Source organism: Daktulosphaira vitifoliae, unplaced genomic scaffold (assembly GCF_025091365.1).
Source record: "Daktulosphaira vitifoliae isolate Bord-2020 unplaced genomic scaffold, ASM2509136v1 Scaffold_1, whole genome shotgun sequence".
Classification (NCBI taxonomy): Eukaryota; Metazoa; Arthropoda; class Insecta; order Hemiptera; family Phylloxeridae; genus Daktulosphaira; species Daktulosphaira vitifoliae.
Window position 1 is genome coordinate 40,735,555 of NW_026099572.1, and position 22,805 is coordinate 40,758,359.

At 24.1% G+C, this 22,805-nt stretch overlaps 3 protein-coding genes across 4 annotated transcripts in view; 1 reads left to right on the forward strand and 2 right to left on the reverse strand.

The window, feature by feature from the left end:
- Nucleotides 1–2,365, reverse strand: part of LOC126894706 (splicing factor ESS-2 homolog) — a 5,196-nt gene extending 2,831 nt beyond the window's left edge. Inside the window, exons 1-4 of the mRNA XM_050665907.1 lie at nt 2,001–2,365; nt 1,267–1,426; nt 305–418; nt 128–228 (exon numbers count right to left, since the gene is read on the reverse strand). Coding sequence (XP_050521864.1) covers nt 128–228; nt 305–418; nt 1,267–1,426; nt 2,001–2,051 — 426 coding nt within the window. The 5' untranslated portion in view covers nt 2,052–2,365. The remainder of the gene's footprint in view (nt 1–127; nt 229–304; nt 419–1,266; nt 1,427–2,000) is intronic.
- A 1,123-nt stretch (nt 2,366–3,488) lies between these two features.
- LOC126894708 (ZZ-type zinc finger-containing protein 3) lies at nt 3,489–4,866 on the reverse strand. Its single transcript, XM_050665911.1, has one exon. It carries the CDS (start codon nt 4,725–4,727, stop codon nt 3,606–3,608), a length of 1,122 nt encoding a protein of 373 aa, XP_050521868.1. The 5' UTR covers nt 4,728–4,866; the 3' UTR covers nt 3,489–3,605.
- A 255-nt stretch (nt 4,867–5,121) lies between these two features.
- LOC126894702 (eukaryotic translation initiation factor 4E transporter-like) lies at nt 5,122–21,890 on the forward strand. 2 transcript variants are annotated; one of them, XM_050665896.1, is made up of 20 exons: nt 5,122–5,524; nt 10,494–10,683; nt 10,765–10,876; nt 11,331–11,494; nt 11,549–11,701; nt 11,843–11,985; nt 13,402–13,494; nt 13,555–13,694; nt 13,753–14,032; nt 14,109–14,321; nt 14,897–15,039; nt 15,541–15,612; nt 16,170–16,230; nt 16,305–16,396; nt 17,515–17,665; nt 17,787–17,909; nt 17,975–18,090; nt 19,157–19,331; nt 19,394–19,576; nt 21,120–21,890. In XM_050665896.1, exons 1-20 carry the CDS (start codon nt 5,449–5,451, stop codon nt 21,320–21,322), a joined length of 2,883 nt encoding a protein of 960 aa, XP_050521853.1. In that variant the 5' UTR covers nt 5,122–5,448; the 3' UTR covers nt 21,323–21,890. The 2 variants fall into 2 exon arrangements, with proteins under 2 accessions (XP_050521853.1, XP_050521852.1); XM_050665895.1 differs by lacking the exon at nt 5,122–5,524 and adding an exon at nt 10,111–10,364.
- Nucleotides 21,891–22,805: the final 915 nt, after the last annotated feature.

Below are 22,805 nucleotides of genomic sequence, written 5' to 3' on the forward strand. Positions count from 1 at the left end.
GCGAAGAAAAAGTGGAAAAAAAAAAAAAAAAAAAAAAAAAAAAACACATCTTAGTTAAACCAATACCTTCTCAGCTTCGCATCGAAGCTAAAAAAGTAATCATTAATTAATTTTTTTTAGGTATTACCTTCTTTTGAAATTGAATTTCTGATTCCTTAATAATTTCGTTGAAACTTTGGTTGTCTTCACTTGTTGTATTACTCAAAAACTTATCTAAGCTTAAGTTCTCTAAAAGTATAATAATTAATAGTCTATAGTAAATAATTAATTAAAAGATTTTAGTAATTAACATTAAAAAATTTACCATTTTTTTCATTATTGTAATCATTAATTTTTACTTCAGTATTAGAGGTTGAACCAACATGAGTGAATGATATTTTAGCAGGCTGAGGAGTTTCAAATGTATCTGGACTAGTATCTATAACGATTTGTTAAACAATATCGTAAATATTTTTTTTTAAATCAAAAATTATATTTTTTTAAATAAATTTCTTAATAAATTTTTTAAATTACATAGCGTAGTAGAACAGTTTTAAATAACGTAGTAAAACAGCTTTAATGTTTAGTACTATTTATTTCTCAATTTTTATGTAGTTAAATACTTAAGTCTATCCTATAGTATCCTAATGGACCTTCCTTTTTTTATTTCTTTGATTTTGAGCAAGGAGTATTTTTAGTACTAGATGAATAATAGTGAATAATAAGAATAATAATATTCACTCTTAATAAGAGCGAGTTAGTGCGTTGGAAGTATAGGTGTAGGTCCATTTCAATCCTTAGTTCCTTATAATGGTAACAACTTTATTTTTTTAAATGTTAATTTACATACTTAAGAATTATATATAATAGAAAATTATTAAACTAAAAAAGCTATATTTAAAATAATGTTTTGAAATGTAAACTAGTGGCGAGGTGTGAATTATTTTATTTTTAATATTACGCATCACTCTACCATGCTACTCCTCTGACCTAGACATAAAAATATTCATAACTCCTAAACTAGTTTGGAAGTAGTTATCAAACAGTCATTTCCTTAGTAGGATCATTTTCATTGTATGAATTAGTTAAATATACATGGTGACATTAAAAAAAAAATAATATTTTCAACTTTATAAAGGGTCAAGGGTGAACATAAAAAGAAATTAACCACTTAAAAATTAAAAAATAAATTTTACATAAAGAAGCCAAACAAATATTTTTCAATATTATTATTATTTTAGAAGAAATTTGGTAGTTAAGAATAAAAAAATAATAATAACGAGGTACCTGGTAGTTCAGAATTTAATCGTTGACTTATACTATACTTTTCATATATTTCCCTTAGTTTTTTAGTATCATTAGTTTCAATAGCATCTAAGTAGTCTTTTTGAGTCTTCCACTTCTCCAAATCAGGGAAAAAATCTCTTTCAATAATTTTTCCAATATTCTAAAATAATAAAAATGGAAATGTAAAATATACAAAATGCATGGAAAATTCAAGTTAAAGAGACTAAAAAAAAATTTTTACGAAAGCACTAAAAAAAATTTAAGGTGTAATAAAGAATAAAACTATTTTATTTTAGATCATTTTTTGTTGTAAATAGTGATTCTTAAAATAATTAAATGAATGAAATAAAAAAAAAATCACATAAGTAATCTATGTACAAATGTTATCAAACTGTATAATTTCTCAATAATAAACCACTCTTAAAGTATACTTTATTTCAATTTTGTGTATGCTATATAAATTTTGATGATTACCTAAATAGTTAAGTTACATACATTATTTTTTAATATATTTATGGTATGAATTTACCTTAATTCATTGTTACAAAACATAAAACTATCTTTTAGTTATTTTTTACAGAATAGTGAAGATATTTTGTTACTATAAAATTGTATTAAACTAGAGCCTGTTAATTATTATAAAAACCAATATTTAAAAAAATGGGTCCCTTATTTTTTTTTGATAAATAGCCATGTAGTGTATTCAATGTAAGCTAGAAATGTAAGGCTCTTACTTCAAGGTATTCTTCTTCTGGTAAAACAATCTGTTCCTTAAGATTCGCCATATTTTTTGATATACATTCAATTGAACAATAACGAAGTAATAATCAATGACTTATATTAAAAAGGCTAAGATATACTTTAATTTTATAGTTAATAAATTGTTTATAAATAAAAACGTTTCTCTTTTAATTGAAGGTGATACACATAAAAAGAATTACTCGAAGTTAACATGATAACAAAAAAGTAAGATAAAAAAAATATTGTTCATAAACACAGATGTAGAGAATAATGGCAAAACATCTTTGCCACGAACTGATAATGCTCCGATTTTGGATTAAGTAGTAATTGTTCCGAAAATCTGATAATAGGTCCTGTTTATATGATAAATAAATTAAAAATATATTGCATACACAATTTTATTTTAAAAATTAATTTTTATTTTTTAAGAATATGCGTACATCAACAGTACTCAACTCGATAAAAAAAATCATTTTGAATTTATAGAATAATTATAGGATACGCGCTAAGATAACGGCATAAAAATAATGGCAAAATTATTCGCAGTTCTAAATTTATTGCGGGCTTAAGAGGCCCGCATTAAATTTGAGATTTTTTTTTCTTGTTAGACTATTAAGGAAATTGTCTCAGTAGTCAATAAGGAAAATTGTCTCCGGGACTTTCGAGGTTCCAATTCGATACTATCCTCCAATCAATATCGATTAAATTTCGACAAAGTTGAAAGTCATTCAAATGAGGATTATCTTGGAACAAAAGCAACATTAACACTGTCAAAAAAAACTTACATTTTGACTATTTTATTATTATATCTTAGTAAATATTCAAATAAATATATGTATATTAATAAAAAAAAAATTGTTTGACTATCCACAATGTCGGAGTTTTTAAGTTTTATTTTTTATTAAATGTCTCATCAAAATCGGTTATGGTTATGGTATCAGATGGTCGGAAATTATCAGTTTATGGCAAAGATGTTTTCCTTACTTGAATATACCTAATTAAAAACATTTGATTTGTGACAAAAAAAAAACAACTGACTAATAAAGGGCAAATTGTGTATACTGAATAGTATTCAGTACTTGAATTCAGTGAATACAAATACACCATTCTCACTTCTTGTCAAATGTCGTATATTTTGGCAAATACATAAGTAGTGAAAAATCGGCTTTACTAAAAATTGTCTTGTAACTTATAGTCGCTTCATCCGACTGGTAAATGACTAAATATGTAAATATTTTTTCGATCTCACCTCCCAATACAATTATTTAGAATTTGATTCAGTTGAAGGAATAGTACACTTTGTTTATTACTTGTACAAATGTACAAGTACTGGCGTACTTGTCAAGTTTACTAATCATGGGAACTCTATATGTTGATAATAGGACGACTTGGCAAGTATACAATTTTTGGTGTACTTTACAAGTACACCAATCGTGGGAACCCGCCTTTATAATTAATCTTAGTATCTTTTTTGAAATACAAATTTTAGTTTAAACAAAGTTTTATAAAATTTATATAATAAACATGTATTTAATAATTATTTTACATTAAAAATTAAATTTTACACATACAAAATGATAGAAACCATTTCAAAGACATCAATTCTGTACCATAAAATTTGGATCGAGATAATTTTGCGTTTGAAAAACTAATGGAACATAACTTGGATCAACCAAACTATCTATATTGTCTTCATCTTCTTTGATTTGTTTTATAGGTATAACAGTATGGTCCAATGGATGGATATTTTCTTTGACAATATTTCTTAAAATATCTACAATACAATCATTACAGAAATCAGATTTCCTTCCAATAGCTGGACAATCAACACAATTCCACCTAATTCCTAGAATTGGACTTAATTGGCACACACTGCATTTAATATTTTTATGAATAACAAGATCTTTTGTATTAGACTGTTTATCATTTAAAATATGCTTTAATATGTATAACTTAGTTTGTTTGTTAATTTCTGTTTTTTCGTGTAAAGTTATATTATTTTGATTAATATTATAGACATCAACATCATCAGATAAAGTAGTTGATGGTATAAATGTAGTTGGTTTCAATAACGCTCCAATATTTTTATGACTTAAAAAAACAGTTTTCTTATTTAAATTTTTTGAATTTGAGTTAATGCTTTTAATTTGTCCAACTTTTTTCATTTTTATGTTATATTTTTGGACTCTACTACATACTTGTCGTAAATTTCTTGTTCCCAATGCTTCAGCAATTTTCCTATAACGATTACTTTCATTTCTTTCTGGAGGGTACTCAACTAAAAGTTCTTCAAGACGCAACTGTTCTTCTACTGTCCAAGGTTTGTTAAATGTCTCAGGTTTTTCTACTTCATTCATAACATTATTTTGAGATTCCATCTTCCTAGATAAATTTTTATACCGCAAGTTAATGTCATGTATTTGTTGTTTTGATTGTTCATTTTCTTCATTAGTATAATAATTAGACCAATTAATGAATGGTACCTCTTCTACCTTGAGCAGATTTATTCCTTTCACATCTTTCCGTTTTACAATTTTTTTAAATATACCAAGTGGGTTATTGGATATATCATCTTTGAGCTTGACAATATTTTCAATATTTTGTATAATAACTGAACGTTGAACTTCAAGAATTGCAAGCGATTTCAATAAATTCTGGTAATCCTTGTTATTTTTAAGTAAATAAAAATCAGATTCAAAATAAAATTCATTTACATCCATTTTCCTTTTATTTCATTAGTTAAAAAACTTGGCACAATTTGTTTAAAAAATAATTATTAAAACATAGTTAATTACTATATACGCGGTTTAAAATTGAATAATTGACATAATTATTTTTATAATACTTATAATAATTATTGTTATAATTGCTACTATCATAAAAGATTAAGTTTATCTTATATTATTAGAAAATATATAATAAAGATAAGGAATTCTGATTTTTAATAAATATTATATGTTTTTATTCCATGATATTAAACCCACCTGCCACCACGACTATCCCCATCCATGGAAACGGGCTTCCTGTAACTAAAAAAAAATATTGCATATTGTGATACTTTAAGTTAACATAATTTCTCTTATTTTATTTGTGTAACGTCTCGTTTGCATCGTGCAAATATAAAGACTTATGCTTCAATTTCCAGCGTTACATTAACTTAATTAATTTTAAGTGATTTTAAATGATGTCTATTAAAAAACATTGTTTTTGTAAGATATAATTATGTGTTTACTATTTCTTTAAAAACTAATACGTTCGAACAATAGTGATCATTTTGATCAGTTATCATATAATAACCGAATTTTTCAACCATAATATTTGTGAACTGAACTTTTTGTTATTTAGTTCTCAGTTTCTGTCGTTAATGAATATTTCGCATATTTTAATTTAACTGGTTAAATAGAAGTACTTGTATAATTATTTCATTTATTGAAAATTATTATGTCTGACCTTACAAATGATAAACATTATCCTGATTCAGTTGAATCTACTTTGTTTGACGCTGGTATAGCTGAAGGTAAGTGGTCGGACTATATTATTAATAACTTGTACATTATAATGTTTTATGTTAATTTAAGAACTTTATAAGAAATGTAGTTTATTTAAAATTTTCTACACTCATCTTTAATTATTACTAAAATTGATTAAATATGTATCTATTATATTATTTTTGTACAATTTAAATGAATATAATTATCTTTTGTCATATGAATTTTTATATGTTTACATTCACATAATGAATTATTTGATAAATTTGTATACTTGCATATATTTCCTATAAAATGCTGGTATAAATAAAATTTTATATAAAGTAGATAAAATAAACTACTTATTTTATTTATATTTGACATTATAAAATTGCATAATGCATTTTTCAGTGTCTAAACTACATTTAATGTTATAATTTATGCTAATATTTAACTATTATCAAATTGTTTGGTTATTTAGCTCCTATTGTACAATTTCATTTTAGGGTCAATTATGAAAACCATGCCTTTGTTAGTAAAAATATACTATAGGTTTTATAAATACTATAGATGCATTTAATTCTCTTCCTTTATTTATAAATTCTAGGATTTCATCTATGACAATGTTACTGTATCTAGTTCTATAGATATGTGAACATCTTATTTGGACCAAATTTATGCTGGTTTTAATATATCTTTATGCATTTAATACGATTTATTTTATTTGAAACTAAACATTAAAAGATTGCGATATCCTTTCTTCATTCTCTGGTTAATAGAGCATACATTTTTCAAATTTATTTGTGCTGTTTATAGCTTTGTTGAGTCTTATTAATTCAAATTGTATTTGAAATAATCTTTGGTATTTAATACTGCAGTTTAAAACTAAATGTTTTACTTAAAACTAAAAAATGTACTCCATTTATTTGTATAAACCATTGTAAATATCACATTTGTTATAAGAAAAAATTATTATTATGAGGAGAAAAGAATCGGAAGCTGTAAGAACAGTTATCAAAATGAATATTGAAGGAAGAAGAGGTAGAGGAAGACCAAAAAAGAGATGGAGGGATGCTATTGAATGCAATATGAGGACAACTGATATAAGCGTAGATGATGTAGGAGATTGTGTCAAGTAGAAATTTAAGGTAAGGGTGGCCTGAAGTAATGCATAACAGCAGTTCCAGGGTGGCCCACAACAATGCCGATTGTGGAAAAAAAATTGAGCGTAGCCGACTCCAAGTAGTTTGGATTAAGGCAAGGAAGAAAAAGAAGATTATAAGAAAAAATTATTCTTAAGGATAAATTTTAGGGGTTACTTTAGAAAGTTAAATGAAAATGTGTTATTATTATCTTACTAATAGAGAATAGTCTAAATAAAATGTTAACCAGCTGATAATCAGTTTTGTATATTGCTTTTTAAGATATTAGTATTAGAAGATTTAGAATAGGCGAAGATTTGGAGATTGTTTAGTAACACTCTATTTTTACCATAATGCTCAGATGAGAATTCTTTTATGTTGTGCATTCCACTTGTCTATAACCAAAAATTATAACAACTCAAAAACTAATAGTAGAATTTTACTATTATTGACTATTCTATCGACCTGTCAAAATATTATTTAGATTATTTTCCAAATATTAGTAAACAAAAAATAATAGTTCTCATTTTATTTTTGAAATTACCCCTAAAATCTACCCTTAGAAATAATTTTTTCTTATGATAAACATTTGCCTACATAAATAATTATAAATAGGGATTAAAAATGTTATATTTTTAAAGATTACATTTTATTAGAGAAATACTTAAATTATGATTGTTAAAGGATTTTTTTTTTAGTATTTCAATAGCTTGAGTGATTTAAAATATTCATGTAAAAAAAATAATAATAATAATTAATTTTCAATTAAATAATTAAAAGTTTAATGTATAAAAATAATATCAATAATCAAAACTGATGGTTATATTCGATAAAATGTAACTTGAATAATTTATGTTTTCAAACCCTGATTATAAATATATACGAGATGTATAAATAAAGTAATAAGACTGACAATATAGCTTGTTACCTGGCAACATCAATGGCTTAATTTTCAGAAAAGTTTTGTTGATATACATGTAATGTGTCTTCAGTACGAATTTGAACTCGTACTGCATTAGTGTCATGTTGGTCTGTGATTATTTTCGTAAACCGGTTTTCTTTAGTATGCTCTTATAATGAATGACAACAATTTAGAGCAATGATGTTATATCCAATTTTTTTTCAACATGCATTTAGAGAAAGTGTGCTTTTTGGTTTTTAGATAGTTTAAGACATTTTCAGATGATAAAGTGTTGATTGAAGATGAACCTCCCATTGGAAAATTTTTTTCTTTTTGACACATGTAGAGCATCAGTATAAAAGTATATTATTTTATCTATTAGAGCAATAAAATAACTGTTAAATTTATAATTATCCACTAGAGAATTGTTGTGTCATTATTTTTAATCATTTATTAGAAGTTTTAATCAAGCATTTTTGAGTATTATAATGTTACCACTTATGTTGTTGTTCCATTGTAGAAGCAATATGTTTTATAGTCTTTAATTTTCATTGAATAATAATTCTTGTAATATAATATAATTAAATGTTAAACTAAAAAAAAATTGACGAGTCAATTATAAATTTAATGAAACTATATATTTTATTTATGGAATTTAAAATATAAACTGACATATTTCAATGTATTAAGAATAGTTGAAAAAACTAAAATTAATTATTTATTAGTTTTTTAATGAACTAACATAATTATAACATATAAATATAACATAATTTGAGCAAGTGTTAATTATGGTGTAAAAATTAAAAAAAAAAAAAGTAATAGTTAAAATGGTGTTAAATGCATTAAGGGAAATAGTTTTAACATGAAATGTAGGAAAGCAGCTAAATTAATTAAAAACAATTGTAATAAAATAAGGCGTTGTTTGAAATAAGAATGTTGAAGGAAAAAGAGGTAGAGGAAAACCAAAAAAAAGATTGAGATATGTTATTGAATGCGATATAAGGACAGCTGATGTGAGCTTAGAGGATGTGAGAGATTGTGTCAAAGGGAAGTTTAGGATAAGGGTGGCCAACCCCAAGTAGTTAGGATTAAGGCGAGGAAGAAGAAGAAGAAGTAATAAAATAAGGTATTATTTCTTTTTGGAAAACTACCTCAGGACCTGCTTTCAAATGTAAATTTTTCTGTTAATGGTGTTGTAATTTCCGTACAGTATACTGAACATTTTATATTTGTTGATTACATGAAGTTATTTATGACAGTAAACTCCTTCTATAATATAAATCTTCTACATAGTGACTTATGCTATTTGGTCAGTTTGATTCATATTAATGAAATCTGTTGCAAAGCTTTTAAAACACTTGGTTTCCTTCAAAGAATATGAACTGAATTTAAATTTAGTTCTGTAATAAAATTTGTCTATTGATCTTGATGTCTTATTTTTGAATATGGATCCGTTTTATGAGATCCTCACAATGCTGCAGATTCATAAATAATTGATTGTATTCACTATCGATTTCTTAACTTTGTGTCATGAATTAAACATCTGTCTTTAAATCGCTGAAACTAAAAAATCTTGTTAGAAAAGCTTTTAATTGCACTTTTTATTCAAACCTGTTAGCAAATGATATTGATTTACCAAAGTTATTATACTTGATTAATATTTAAACTAGATGCACTGCCCCCTTCCAAATTTCTTTTTTCTTGTTTAATTATTTATGTATCTCTTATGATATGTCTGATGCGCACAGCAGTTTTAGTTTTAGTTATTAACGAGGTGGACATAATGCCTATGCACTCAGACCTGTTGGTCCATTGTAGATGCGCACAGCAAATTAGAATACACTTTTTCCTTTTTGTTTATTATAACTTTTTATTGTTGTTATTATTAACAATAAAAAAAAAAAACAATGGTTTTCTATTATTATTTTTTTTGTACTAATTGAATGTTTTTTTTTTTTTATTAATTATTTTTATTTCCTCAATTTTATGTTGTTTTTAATTTATATACTATGTTATATTTTGTGTGCTTGATTTATATCTAAAAATAGTGTTTCTTTAAAAAGATCTTTAAATAGTGATGTAAAATTTTTTTATCAAAAGCTATGGCATAAGTGGCATTTACCACACTTGGACAGAGATATGATACATGAGATATTTAAAATATTTATGACAATTCCTAAATATGTTCTTCATTGAACTTTTAATTCCATACATGTCAGTTTTAAGTTTTTACTGTACTATGATTACTATGAACTGTTTTTAATGCTGGTATGTTTTAGGATTTTTTTCATAAAATATCTAAAATAATTTATAAACATGATAGTTTGTTAAAAAGTTTATTTGACTTTATAATTGTTTTTAATTATTGATAAATATATTTAATTACATTATAATCTTTCAAATTTTTGTTGGTGCATATATTACTAATGTCATGTACTATTAAGGTGCTTATGTGTTGTTAAGATAAAATTTTATCTGTTAGGTGGGGAGAATAATGTCCAATAGTTGTTTATTATTAGAAATACATTTTAAGAAATTCCAATTGAATTTTATGATAGAAAAAGTTATTGTTCAACTCGAGTATTTTTACATCTAACTTTATTATTGAATGTTTCCAATTCATACTAGTATGACTTAATTTTATTTTGTGAGTGAGTAATATTTATATATTTACAATTATTGACATGGATAGTAAAATAAATAAAAGTCGAAAAAGGCATTCTGGTATTCAAAGTTCTATGTTAAATAAAGTTTTAAAAACAATGCCACACCATTACAAAGAAAATATTCCAGAAAGATCATTGAATAATAATAACTTTTGTACGATTAATCTCAAAAATGTGTTAGGTCTGTATATTTAATATGATTTTATTATTATACCTTCTTAATAATTTGCATTTTAATAATAATTTAAGTATTTGATATATTTATTATTAAATAAATATCCCAAAATGATTATATTTTGCCAACTTGCAGGAATAAATATGAATGAATCCGAAAATGGAACTTCTGGCGAAGAAAAGGTAAAAGTTGTCAGATTTAAACCAGAGAAAAGATACACTAAAAAAGCATTGTTGGAGTTACAAAATTTAAGTAGTTCTAAAGTGCGCCCAAAATTTTTAGACAATTTTCCTGAATTGGATTTAGAAAATTCTAAAACAAAAAAGTATGTTTATATTTTGTCAATATAGATAAACATTTAAAAAGTTGTAAAATAATTTTCTGTAATGTCAATCTATATTTTTAGGGGAAATAAGCCTACAACCAGTAATAAATCAATAAATAACACCAAAACAGTTGCATTTGATTTAACTCCATGGCAAAATCAACCAACAGAAAATGGTGAAACTAAATTAGAGGTCAATTTCATAAATTTTTAATTTAACTTTATTTAAACTTATTTTTTACTAATATAAAGAAATTTCATTCAAATGACAAAGTAGTTTTATTCTTGAATCTAAGTATGACTTGCATATGGCAGAAAATACTAATTGCCAAACAACTCTAATATTAATTTATTTTAGCTGCTGTTGACTTTTACCTTATAGGTACATAAATTATACTAAAAATAAATACATGTTAGCAATCATTTCAGTACTCTTATTTAGTCCAATTTGTTAAGAAAAATAAAACCAAAAATCAGTGACATTATATTTAATTGAGTTGGTAATTTACCATAATTTAATTTGTTTTGTATATTTGAATGACTTTAGTTAAATATATTTATTTTTCAAATAAATTATTAACTGTTTATTATCCTAAAATCGCTTGGAAATAATTTTAAAAATTGTAAAATTTATTTTAATGTTTTAGAAAAAATCACAGGATGCTAAAGACCGCTTAAAAAAGGATCAAGATATTGTTTTAAGTCCACAAAGACGTAGTTTTAATTCGGGGTGTTTTGTTACTGTTAATGCCAATGCATCAAAACGTTCAAATAGTCCTTTGAACACATCTGCAAAACAATATGTTGAAAGGTAAAATTTACTTTACTAAGTCATCATTGTATTTTTTAATATTAATGTTGTTAGGGAACCTGTTCGTGAATCACGTCGAATAGGTAGTGGTAGGTTGATGAGTAGAGATTCTTGGGAGTCTGGTTATCGTCAACAAGATAATGGCATGGCAAATAATTATACATTTTCCAAAGGAACTTTCCGTGATTCTTCATCTCATAATTCATTGTAAGATTAAATAATATTATTAATTCCTTTAATAAATATTGATCACTTGTGGCTAATATTATTTAAATTTAAAATAATATTAAAAATATTTATTTTATTTTACTTCAATTATTATGCTCTATATATTTGATGTATTTATAGAGAACCTCGTAGGAAAGATTATGAATTTGATAGAGGAGATTCAGAGCGATTTAAAAATTATGATCGTTACAAAATATCTGGAAATTTTGATAAACGTCGTAATGATTCTTATCGGTCACAAGAAGAACCTGAATGGATGACTGGTAATACTAAAGAGTATATTTTTTATTTTAATGTTTATTTAAAAAATTATCAATTTTAATTTGATTATTAGTTTTGTAAAATTTCGTGAAATACAATATATAAGTGAATTTTGTGTAATTATGATTGCTAAAAATCGGGAGAGCCATGAAAAGTCAAGAAATTTTTAAATGTTCAGGGAAATTGTGGAAATTTCATTTATATTTATGATTTTGCCTAAAGTTTTTAACTTATAAAATCTATCATATATTAAGGCTATGTCAGGAAGGGGTTAAGGGTTCAAATCCCCTTATTACAAATTTTTTTATGTGTAATCTAATTATATTATCAATGAATCGGTCATTTAAGAGATTTCATTAGTCCAAAGGATAAAATTTTACAGAGGGAAAAAACTTCCTCTACTTAGACATGCGTGAATACTTTAAAGTACTCAAAAGAAATATTGATAACATGCCTGAAAATTTTTTTACTTTTATATTCTCAGAAATATATGATTTTTAAATTGTTGAACTTATGTGATTTCTCATAAAATTTTTTTGATTAGTAAATAAGTATGTATAAAAACTATTTGGTAAAATTCAAGTTTAGAAGATGCAAAATTATATTTTTACATGTGTAAACTTTTACTCAGTAAGACTTCAAAAAATTACATACCCAATGGACTTAAATAAACACATTTAACCTACTAGTGGTTTACCATAGAATATGTATTTACACTTTTGAAGTCGAAAATAATAATACAACACATTTGGACAAAGTCAAAACTTAATATACAGACCACCCCGTAATTTTTTTTTAATAATCTGATCAAGGAGAGAATAGATAAAGAGGTATTTTTAAGATTCAATTTATTTCCAAAATTCCAATTGGTAAACAAAGAATAAAAATAATTGGGGAAGTGGTAAAATGCACTCTGTATGTATTTTTGTTTAGATTTCAGAATAGATGAATTAGTTTCATATTTTTTACTTTTAAATATTATAAATAGCTACAAAAAATCTTATTAATGCGTTGATGAACAGTTAATGACATACTATTTTACAAACACTGGTTTTATGAAATGCGTGGAGTCAGAACAACTTCCTCCTTCATAAGAAATCATTGAAAATATTACTGCTATATCAGTAATGACATTTTTAGAATATTTTTAGAATAGTCAAATTTTAATATTATTGCTATAACAGTAATATATGATTTTGTTCATCAATGTGTTAAACATTTTCGACACAGATGCTCATAATTTTTTATTTAATAGGCAGCCTATTTAGCTCAGAATACATTGCAATAGATACTTGATTTTGTTGTACTAATTTTATAGATTTTTATACTAAAAACAATAACATTTAATGATGAAAATTAAATTATAATCTTTATTTTAATAAAAATCTTAAGTTTATCCATAAATTATTTATTTAAAGATGGTCCAACTTCACAACATGACACTATAGAATTAAGAGGTTTTGAAGATCTTCCTACAGACAAATCTAAAAAACAAAAAAAATCTAAAACGGGTATGTATTTTTTATTAATTCATTCCTGTTTGATACAACTTCTTTTTTAATTCTTTTCAGCTGCTAGATCTAAGAAAAATTCTGTGGATTCTAACATTGAATTAGCAACAACTACCAAAGGAACAAATGATAAGTTGAAAAAAACAAAAAAAGACAAAGAGGAGGATAAAAAAAAGAAGTCAACATCTGATAAACTTAATGTAACTGTAAAGTATATTTATACTAATCAGTTTTATATAACGTTTGAAATATTAATAGGGAGAATCAGATGATCAAACTATAAAAGATTTAGAATCAATATCTGGAAATGAATTCATTCAAGCATATGATGCTGAACATAAAACTAACGATAATTTTATGAATGACTTCAATATAGATGATTTTTTGAAACCAGATTACTTAAATGAAATGATGCATGTTGAAGGAGAAAGTGATAGCAGTGCAGCTGGATCACGATTTCGTCAATGGTTCACAACTACTCATGAAAGCAGCCGAGCTTCATCTGCATCTACTGAAATGCTGAATTCTGGGAATAATAGTACAAATTATTTTTATTCTATTTTTCCATTAAATATATATTATTGTATATTTATGAATCAATATAATTCTTTTAGAATCCAATACTGAAGAAGACCCTCGACAATTATCTTCATTGCTTCTCGGAATGGTTAAAAACCAAAATAAAATAAAGGAGTCTAAAAACATGACTAATGCTTATGATTCTATTTCATCGAGTGAAAACAACAAATTACCACCAGCTATTATGGATGTTATCAAAGCTAATGTGACCCAAGTAAATGATTCTAAAGCTACCATGCGTGTTTTAGGTAAGTTCTTAGTTCTTATTTATTCCTTTAAAATACTTTCTTTTTTTTTTTTTTTTTCATTTTTTTGTGTCTTTGAATAATTTAGTGATTTTTTGGATTTTGTTTGATATATAATATACTAACAAAAGTTACTATTGGATTAAAATATTGATTTCTATGATATCTGCGGCCTACTAAATGTAGGCAATTTCCCATTTATTTCATAGTTTTTTATCATATAGTAGATAACTTTAGAACATACTGAAAATAACTTCCTTGGGAATTTCCTAATCACTAGGTTTAATTATGAAATTTAAAACAATTGCTTATGATTAATTATAAGAAATTGACAAACATTTTATTTTTTCTAACGGTGACATTAATAAATTATCATTGTTGTGGTTGTTCATGTTTGCCTTATTAGTAATAATATTAAGTAATATTTTATGTGCATGATATCCAACTGCAAAGATATAATACAAATATTATAGGAAAAACAATATATTTCTTAATTTTTATTTGATCTTAAGAAAATACATAATCTATGTATAATTAAATAGCATAAATATTCACAATAATCTAAATTTATCATATAGAAACTAGTGGTAAAGTCCATAGTCTTGAAGAAATTGAGTCTAGGTTACGTATGTCTGGCAGTCAACAAAATGGGAGTTTACCTCAACATAACAATAGTCAATTTAGTGATGAAATCAATTTAAAAAAACTACAAAATGCTAAGGTATATATTTCGTTATGTAGTTTCTTTCCATTAAAAAAAAAACAATTCTAATTACCATCTTGAGATGGTAGATAGAAGTAAAAACTTTTAATAAATAAATAAAAAAAAAAAATTGGTTTAGATAAACTAAAAATGGCAGACTCAATTGAATCTATGTATGATAAATAAGCATAATTAATTTCTTTTTATGAAATATTACTCTTCTTTGGCAGTTGAATTATTTTCATCATTGTTATCATTATTAATAATTGTTATTATTGGCTTATGATAACTAAAATATGATACAAAGCATGCATTTACATGTATAGATATACATATAGAATGTATGTATACAGATAAACTGGATTACAATTGTCAGTGTCGCTAACTCATTTCACTGTTTACTCCCATGAAATCCAAAGCCTCTCAAAAGAAGTTTTCACTTCAAGAAACATTAATTAGTTAAACTAAATATAAAGTATTGTTCTAAAATTTATATTTATTTTGGTATTTTATTAAAAGGTGATTCAAAATGAGCATGAAAATAATGATGGACGTCTTTCTAATAGTTCTCAAAATTATTCTATTATGCAGGTAAATTTTATTAAACAAACATTTTTCCTAATATTTTAAAAAATTTGTATTATTTTTTACAATAATCATTAAATTAGTAATTTAAGTTTTTTTTTTTTAATATTTATCAATATTTAATTATAATTTAACAACATTCCTAGTAAAAAATTGCTCATTTTCTATTGTTAGAACATTAATGAGCTTTTCTACATTTTTAATATTTCAATTAGATTTACCATGTATGTTGGAGTAGTCAAAAAATTAAAAATAATTTTTAGTAACAAGGCTTTAATATTGATACTTTCCTAATTTCTACATTTTTAAATTACTTACTTTTAATTAATTAATTTTTGCAATTACACCTAGTATTACAGTATTTTTTTTTTTTTTGCTAGTTCTATTTCTTCACTTAAATGTGATTTAATGTTTTTTCTTTTATAATAATAATAATAATAATAGATGTGATTGTCCTTAAGTTTTTATAACTTTTTTTTGCTTTGCAAAATGTTTAAAAATTTGGTTATGCAGTATTTTAATTTAAATTTTACTTATAACTGGTAATTTAAATACAATTTTAGATGCTAAATAATGCTCAAACACCTCAGAACTATATAATAAATCAAGGACAAACTTCTTCTGGTAATATCTATTTTTTTTTTGTTTGTTTTATATGTTATAAAGTCAATTTATATAAATTAATTTGAATTTTTCAGGTCAATTTAGCTCTTCCAATAGCTACCGTTCTCAACAGTCTAATATGCAAGTTCCCAATGAGTTAGTCATGAAACTAATGGAAGCACAACAGGTTCTAATTAATCTGATTTTATGTATTGAATTAATTTCTTATTTTGCAATATTTTCTAAGAGGAGCAAAAATTTAAACTATGCTTGGTAGAGGCTTAGCTCTCTCAAAATGTAGAAGATTGTATATATATATTGTTGTTAAAAATATAAGAAAGGAATTAATTTAGCACCCCCAAATTTGCATATTATCGTATTGCATTGCAAATTATTGTAGTTGCACCTATGTTGATTACTGGAAAATTTTTAATTTGCTACATAGCGCATCCCACTAAATATTGAACTATTAAGTATTTTATATTGAAGGTTTGTCATACTGAATGGCCTGTAATAAATTTGATTAAATTTAATTATATCAATATTTACATGGGTCGACATTTATTTTGTAGCATTAATAAAACTATAAGATTCTAAGCCCTTTTTTTTTACGCTGATTTTAAAAATGTCACTAGAATTTTTCAGTCGGTAGTTTTGTTGAAAAAATGTGGAAAACTACTATTTAATATCATAATGACTAATTATAATAAAATATTTAAAAAAACATATTTTTATAATCCATATCCAAATAATCCTTCATATTTTTATATTCAAAATAATTTACTTGTTGCAATAATTCAGAAATTTTATTTTCAAATTTATCCTGCTCAAAATGATCACTATATTGGGTTATTAATTAGTTATGGCTCCTTAGTATAAATTTAAAAATACATTAAATATGAATATAAAAAAATGTTCTGATTTTACTTTATATATCCAAATATAATCTTAAAGGAAATATAATATTTATATTAGGGAGCATTGGCAAAAAATTCAAAATACCTCTTATTTTGTATTTAATATAGATTAAATTTATATAAATTTTATGAAAATCGGTGACCTCATCATCGTGACCTCCCCTTGTAAGTATTTATGTATTGTACTATATTGTAAATTGCTTATTAATGTTAAATAAATAAATAATAAACATGTAAATTATAAATTTGGTGATATTAACTAAACTTTTATATATATATATATATGTCCATTCATTTTTGTGACAGCTATTTTATTTTATTTTTTAACATTGACCAAAGAATTTATTTAATTTTAAATAAATAAATTTTTAAAAATTAAACATTTTAGATACAAAAACAACAGGAAAACATCCTTGCTAAAGCTTTAACTGCCCAGCAACAAACTTATAAGCTACCTGCTGAACTTCAAAATATGGTTAATTTCTATACACCATCAAAAGATGTATTGCATAACCGTGAAGCTCAAGAGATGTTATTAGGTTAGCATTGAATTAAATATTGTCATTATATTAAAAAAATATATTCTATGACATTGTAAATTTAATGAAGTATTGAAGATTTTTTTTACCTGTAACATTTTTTGTTTATTTTTCATTACAGGAATTAAACGAGGTGAAGTAATGTTACATCATTTGGTTGATCAATGGAAAAAAACAAATCCTAACAATTTACGTTATCGTGAAACACTGATTTGCTTAATGAAATTATTTCAACATTCCAATAGTATGTTTTATTAAATTTTATAATAACAAAATAATTATGTATATTTTTATCAATTATTCTTAAAGATTCCCAGAGAATGGTTAATCAACAAGAATTAGCTTACCAGCAACAAGCTGCATTGTACCAAAGCCAGATGTTAAAAAGACAATTACTTGATCAGAACAACAAACGAATGGAAAGTGTAAGTATTTAAATTATAGTTATTTCAAATTACTCAAAATTCTTTTTAGAAATCTTAGAAAAATATTTAAACAAATTACTACCAAATAAATTACTAAAATATGAATTATGTTTTTTAAGTTTGAAAGCAAAACTTACTATTAGAAAATTTTAAACTGAGAAGACTAAAGTAAAAATTTTTTTAAATAATGTACTAATATAATACTAACAATTATTGCTGCATTTGTTGTACCGTTATAACATAGTACTATGACTATTATACTTTTTACTTTCGCTTATAATTGTTGAGCTAATTATATTTTAATAAAGACTATTGAAAAAAAAAAATACAGAAGTTTATTTATATTCTTCCAATGGTACAACTAGAGTAAAAATCATAACAAAATTCCTTCATACTCCTAACCACCCTTCATACTACTCCTACTGACTATCGCAATATTCTCAGAATATTATTAACGAAAACAATTTTTAACTCTTTTTAAGTTGAAAATTTAGCAATAATTAAACAATATAACTAATTATGTTGTTACTATTTTAACAGTTTTAATTATCAAACCTAATTTTTTATAAATGTAATAATAATTTATTAGTCTCTATTTTATTACATTAAAAAATCTCATTCATATGACCATTATTTAGTATATGTAGATTGTGATACTTATACCCTTCATTGATAAAATTAGATCAACTTTTGATATCTTTATAAACAAAAAAAATTAAATGCTCAAAAAATATTATTACAGTACATTAAAAAAGATTTAAGAAAAGATTTTGCATTAAGAAAGATCAAATTTTTTCTTAATATGTACTCTATAAAATGCCTTCTGAATTTTTTTTTGCACATTTCTGGTAATAATAATAAAAAAAAATTTTTATAAAAAGGTGTTAGATATATTTTATTATAGTTCTATACTATAACAAGATTTTAAAAAAGAAAGTAATAAAAAATATTCAAAGGATCAAAAGTTATAGATTTGCCAGGTTAAGCTAGGACACATTGTATATTATATTTAAAAAATAACATTTATGTTTCATTTTTTAATAAAAATATTTAAAAAAATAAATAGGTTCATAACACGCCATATAATGGAGAAGTTTCTATAGATTTAAATAATTCACCATCTCAATTGCAACAGCAACCTCAACCACGAATTGGCTTAACACCAACATCAGTATTACGTAAAATGACTTCTACTTCAGAAACACTTATAGATAAACATCATATTTCAGATGACAGAGCTGGTAAATTTTTATTATTTATTCAACTTATCAGTAATCAAATAATATTACTATATTTTAATTAGCTACACATCATGCTTTACAACATCAAATTAATACTTTACAACAACAAATTCAACAACAACAATTTATGCAACAGCAACAACAGCAAAGACCAGTCAACACAACTATTCAACAAATATTGAGTGGTAACTATCCTAGGTATCAGCATGGAGTACAACAACAACAGTCTAATAATCTCAATGGACGTAAGTTGAATTAATAAATTTGTGAATGAATAAAAATTCTTTTATAAAAACTGTTATAAATTTAAAAAAGAACCCAACACCCATATTTTCAAAGCTATTCTTCTCCAAAAATATATTTATATAGTGATTCATTTAAAGTTAGCCACTTGGTTTCTCTTAAAATAAATATGTTAAGAAAATTATTTTTGTTTTTCTTTATTTTCATATATTTCTTGATTTATCAATTATTAAGTAATTTATTAGTCCATTCCTTATATCTTATAAATGTGTCATCTTTATATTTTTTAATGGCAACTTACATATTTAACTCTAGCTATAATATACAAAATGATTTAATAAAGAAAATTAATTTTAGATAACAGCTTTTAACTCATTATTACAGAAGTTATTAAAATTTTAAAATATAGGCTGGAGGTGAGACACTGGTTTTATATATTTATCAAAAAACATTTATCTGCCGCACTCCTCCTCTCATCTAAATATAATGTTAATAACTTCTGAAATATTGGTTTAAAAATTATTAGCATCTTTAATTTTTTTAAATAAATAATTTCCTATTATATAAGCGAGTTACATATACCATTTAAAAAAATAAAGTTGACATTTTTTGAAAGGTTTTAAATGGGAACCTATAACATTTTTTACCATCAATTGACAAATGGATTAAATAAAATTTTGACTGGTCGATAACTAGTTTTGTAATATTACTTTTTGAGTTCATATATTTTTAGCTGTAGACCAGAAGGGTGTGCAACATTGAAGAATTCCTATCTGTGCATTATGGTAAAAATAGAGTGACACTACCTCCATATTTACTTTTCTAAATCTTAAAATCACAATATTAATGTGTATATATTAAGGTATTTGGCAATTTTATATACAGTTATTTATGTCATTTATTTCTTATGTAATGCATAAATAACTTTTTCATGAGGTTTTCAAAGAAACTTTCTTTGATCATGTTAACATTTTTTTTATGGACAAATTTTTTCCAACATATTTGTTTTAATGAATTGATAAACTTAACTAATAACATTTGAAAATTAAAGTGCAATAACATTGAAAATTCAAGAAGTGAAAAGAAAAAACCTAAAGATTTTTTAATAAATTCTGCCAAAAAAAAAATAATTTTCTGAAAATTTTATTTTGAAGTAAAATTGCATTGAAACATAATTTTAGCTAAATTTTGGAGATGATGTATTAATGAAATGATGCCTTATTTAATAATATTGATAAAAAAATAATAATAAACTTTATTTGTATTTCATTTATTAAATTGTATTTATTCTACATTTTTGTTATCAGATGAGCTATTATAGCTTAGACATTGGTTAATATTTGTTTAAAAAGTTTTTAAGTCTAGAAACAAAATTATACTACTATCTTTTGAGTCTAAGCTTGACATTATAATTAAATACTCAAAACAAGCTTATGAAATTATTTTTTTTTATTATTATTATTATTAAAAGTTATGGTAACTTAAGCTACAGGTTATAGAATTTGAATTCATATTATATCACATAGTTTGTCTTGTACTATTTAGGCATGAATTATGGCCCCAGTGACAAGAATCAAATTGGCCGTGTTCAGTCACCTGTAAGTAATCAACTTGCTCGTTGGTTTTCTCCTGAATTATTAGCTCAAGCTCGTGCAGGACGTTTACCAAATATGCCAGCTATGACTCAAAATGTAAACATGCTCAGTGTTGAAGACATAGAAAAGTTTCAGGTTGGTGGTCGAACTTAACTGCTGAAGTATATCATAAGAAAAAAAACAAAAAAATGTATTAAAATTAAAAATGATTTAAAAAAAAAATTGTTATTCCTTATAAATATAAGTCCTTCTCCAAGTCTCATTTTCTTTCTTTATCTTTTATTGTTTAAAAAAATGAGGTTTTATAGTTTATCTAAGCAATGGTTTTGTTTTTCTGGCTGACCTTAAATTTTTCCTCTTTTAAGCAATATAGAATCTTTAAATTTTCTTTATGCATGTTTTAAACAAAAAATTAACCAATATTTTTTGAAAAATAATGATTTTATTCTGATGATCATGAAACGTATGTATATTTTATAATACATTATAATTATAATTTCTTCAAATTTTGATCTTTAGTGTATAAAAATTTACTTTAATTATCTTTAAAAATAATGTGTAAATAAGTACTAAGAATAACTTTCTTTAGTGCAATTTGTCTGTGATGTTAGAAGTTGTATTTGTAAGTTCAATAAATCTTCATTGTATTACTAGAATAAATAATTATGAGCCATAGTGGCGTGTATGTATGCAAAATAAAATATTGTAATTATTAAACTAATTGATTGTTTTAAATTTTTTTGTAAGGCTAATAATATAATATTTTGATATCTTAATTTGAGGTGCAACTAGGCAGTATTTTTGAAGGGATGTCTTTTTTTTTTAATTGAGATTTATTTGTACAAATATTAATCTCAATTACTTATAGATACTAAATATTAAAAAAATTCATTTAAATAATAATATTTGCACTCTGGAGAAAGGAAAAATTAGAGTATATAACTATAATAGATAGAGAGAGTAAAATTATATCGGAGAGATAATATGAAGAGCTAAAAATTGACTTGCACTGTAATTTATATTACATCTATATTATATATATATATATATATATATATATATATATTATTATCTATATTTTTAGAGAGTAATGGATAATTTAAGAGAAAAAAAAATAATTTATCACCAGCATGGGGAGGCATTTAAAAAAAGTTTATGGAAAGAGCACATAGTCTTTAAAAAGAATAGAATTAATTGATAGTAGTTTGTACCAAAATTCAATTAAATGGGATTTTTGTAGAGCTGAAACCTTTTTAAGTTTAATTTAGAGAGGCTATTAGTTTTCCATTTACATAAAAGAATACGTTATTTTATTTAATATCATATTTATTAATAACTAATAATGCAATTATAATTTTTGTCTAAGTAAACTATAACTTACATATAACTCAATTATCAAATAAAAACCAACAACACATTCAAATAACTAATAAATTTAAGTTTCTCTAGTAATGATAATATATAACAGTATTTAAACATCAATAAAAATAATTTCCTTTCAAATTGTTAAAATTCTTAGACTATTTTTAAAAACAAAAATTATTTTTTCATATCTATGTGGGGTAACTATTACAGCTTAATAAAAGCTACATTATTTATTTTTATTCTTTAATTATATTTATAAAAATAAAAAAGA

Bases quoted from the DNA above. Each gene is read 5' to 3' on its own strand.
- LOC126894702 (XM_050665895.1), top strand. From the start codon at position 10,202: ATGGATAGTAAAATAAATAAAAGTCGAAAAAGGCATTCTGGTATTCAA. The intron at 14,322-14,896 runs GTAAGTTCTTAG...TTTATCATATAG, and splicing joins AGCTACCATGCGTGTTTTAG to AAACTAGTGGTAAAGTCCAT. The intron at 15,040-15,540 runs GTATATATTTCG...TTTTATTAAAAG, and splicing joins AAAAACTACAAAATGCTAAG to GTGATTCAAAATGAGCATGA.
- LOC126894708 (XM_050665911.1), bottom strand. From the start codon at position 4,727: ATGGATGTAAATGAATTTTATTTTGAATCTGATTTTTATTTACTTAAA.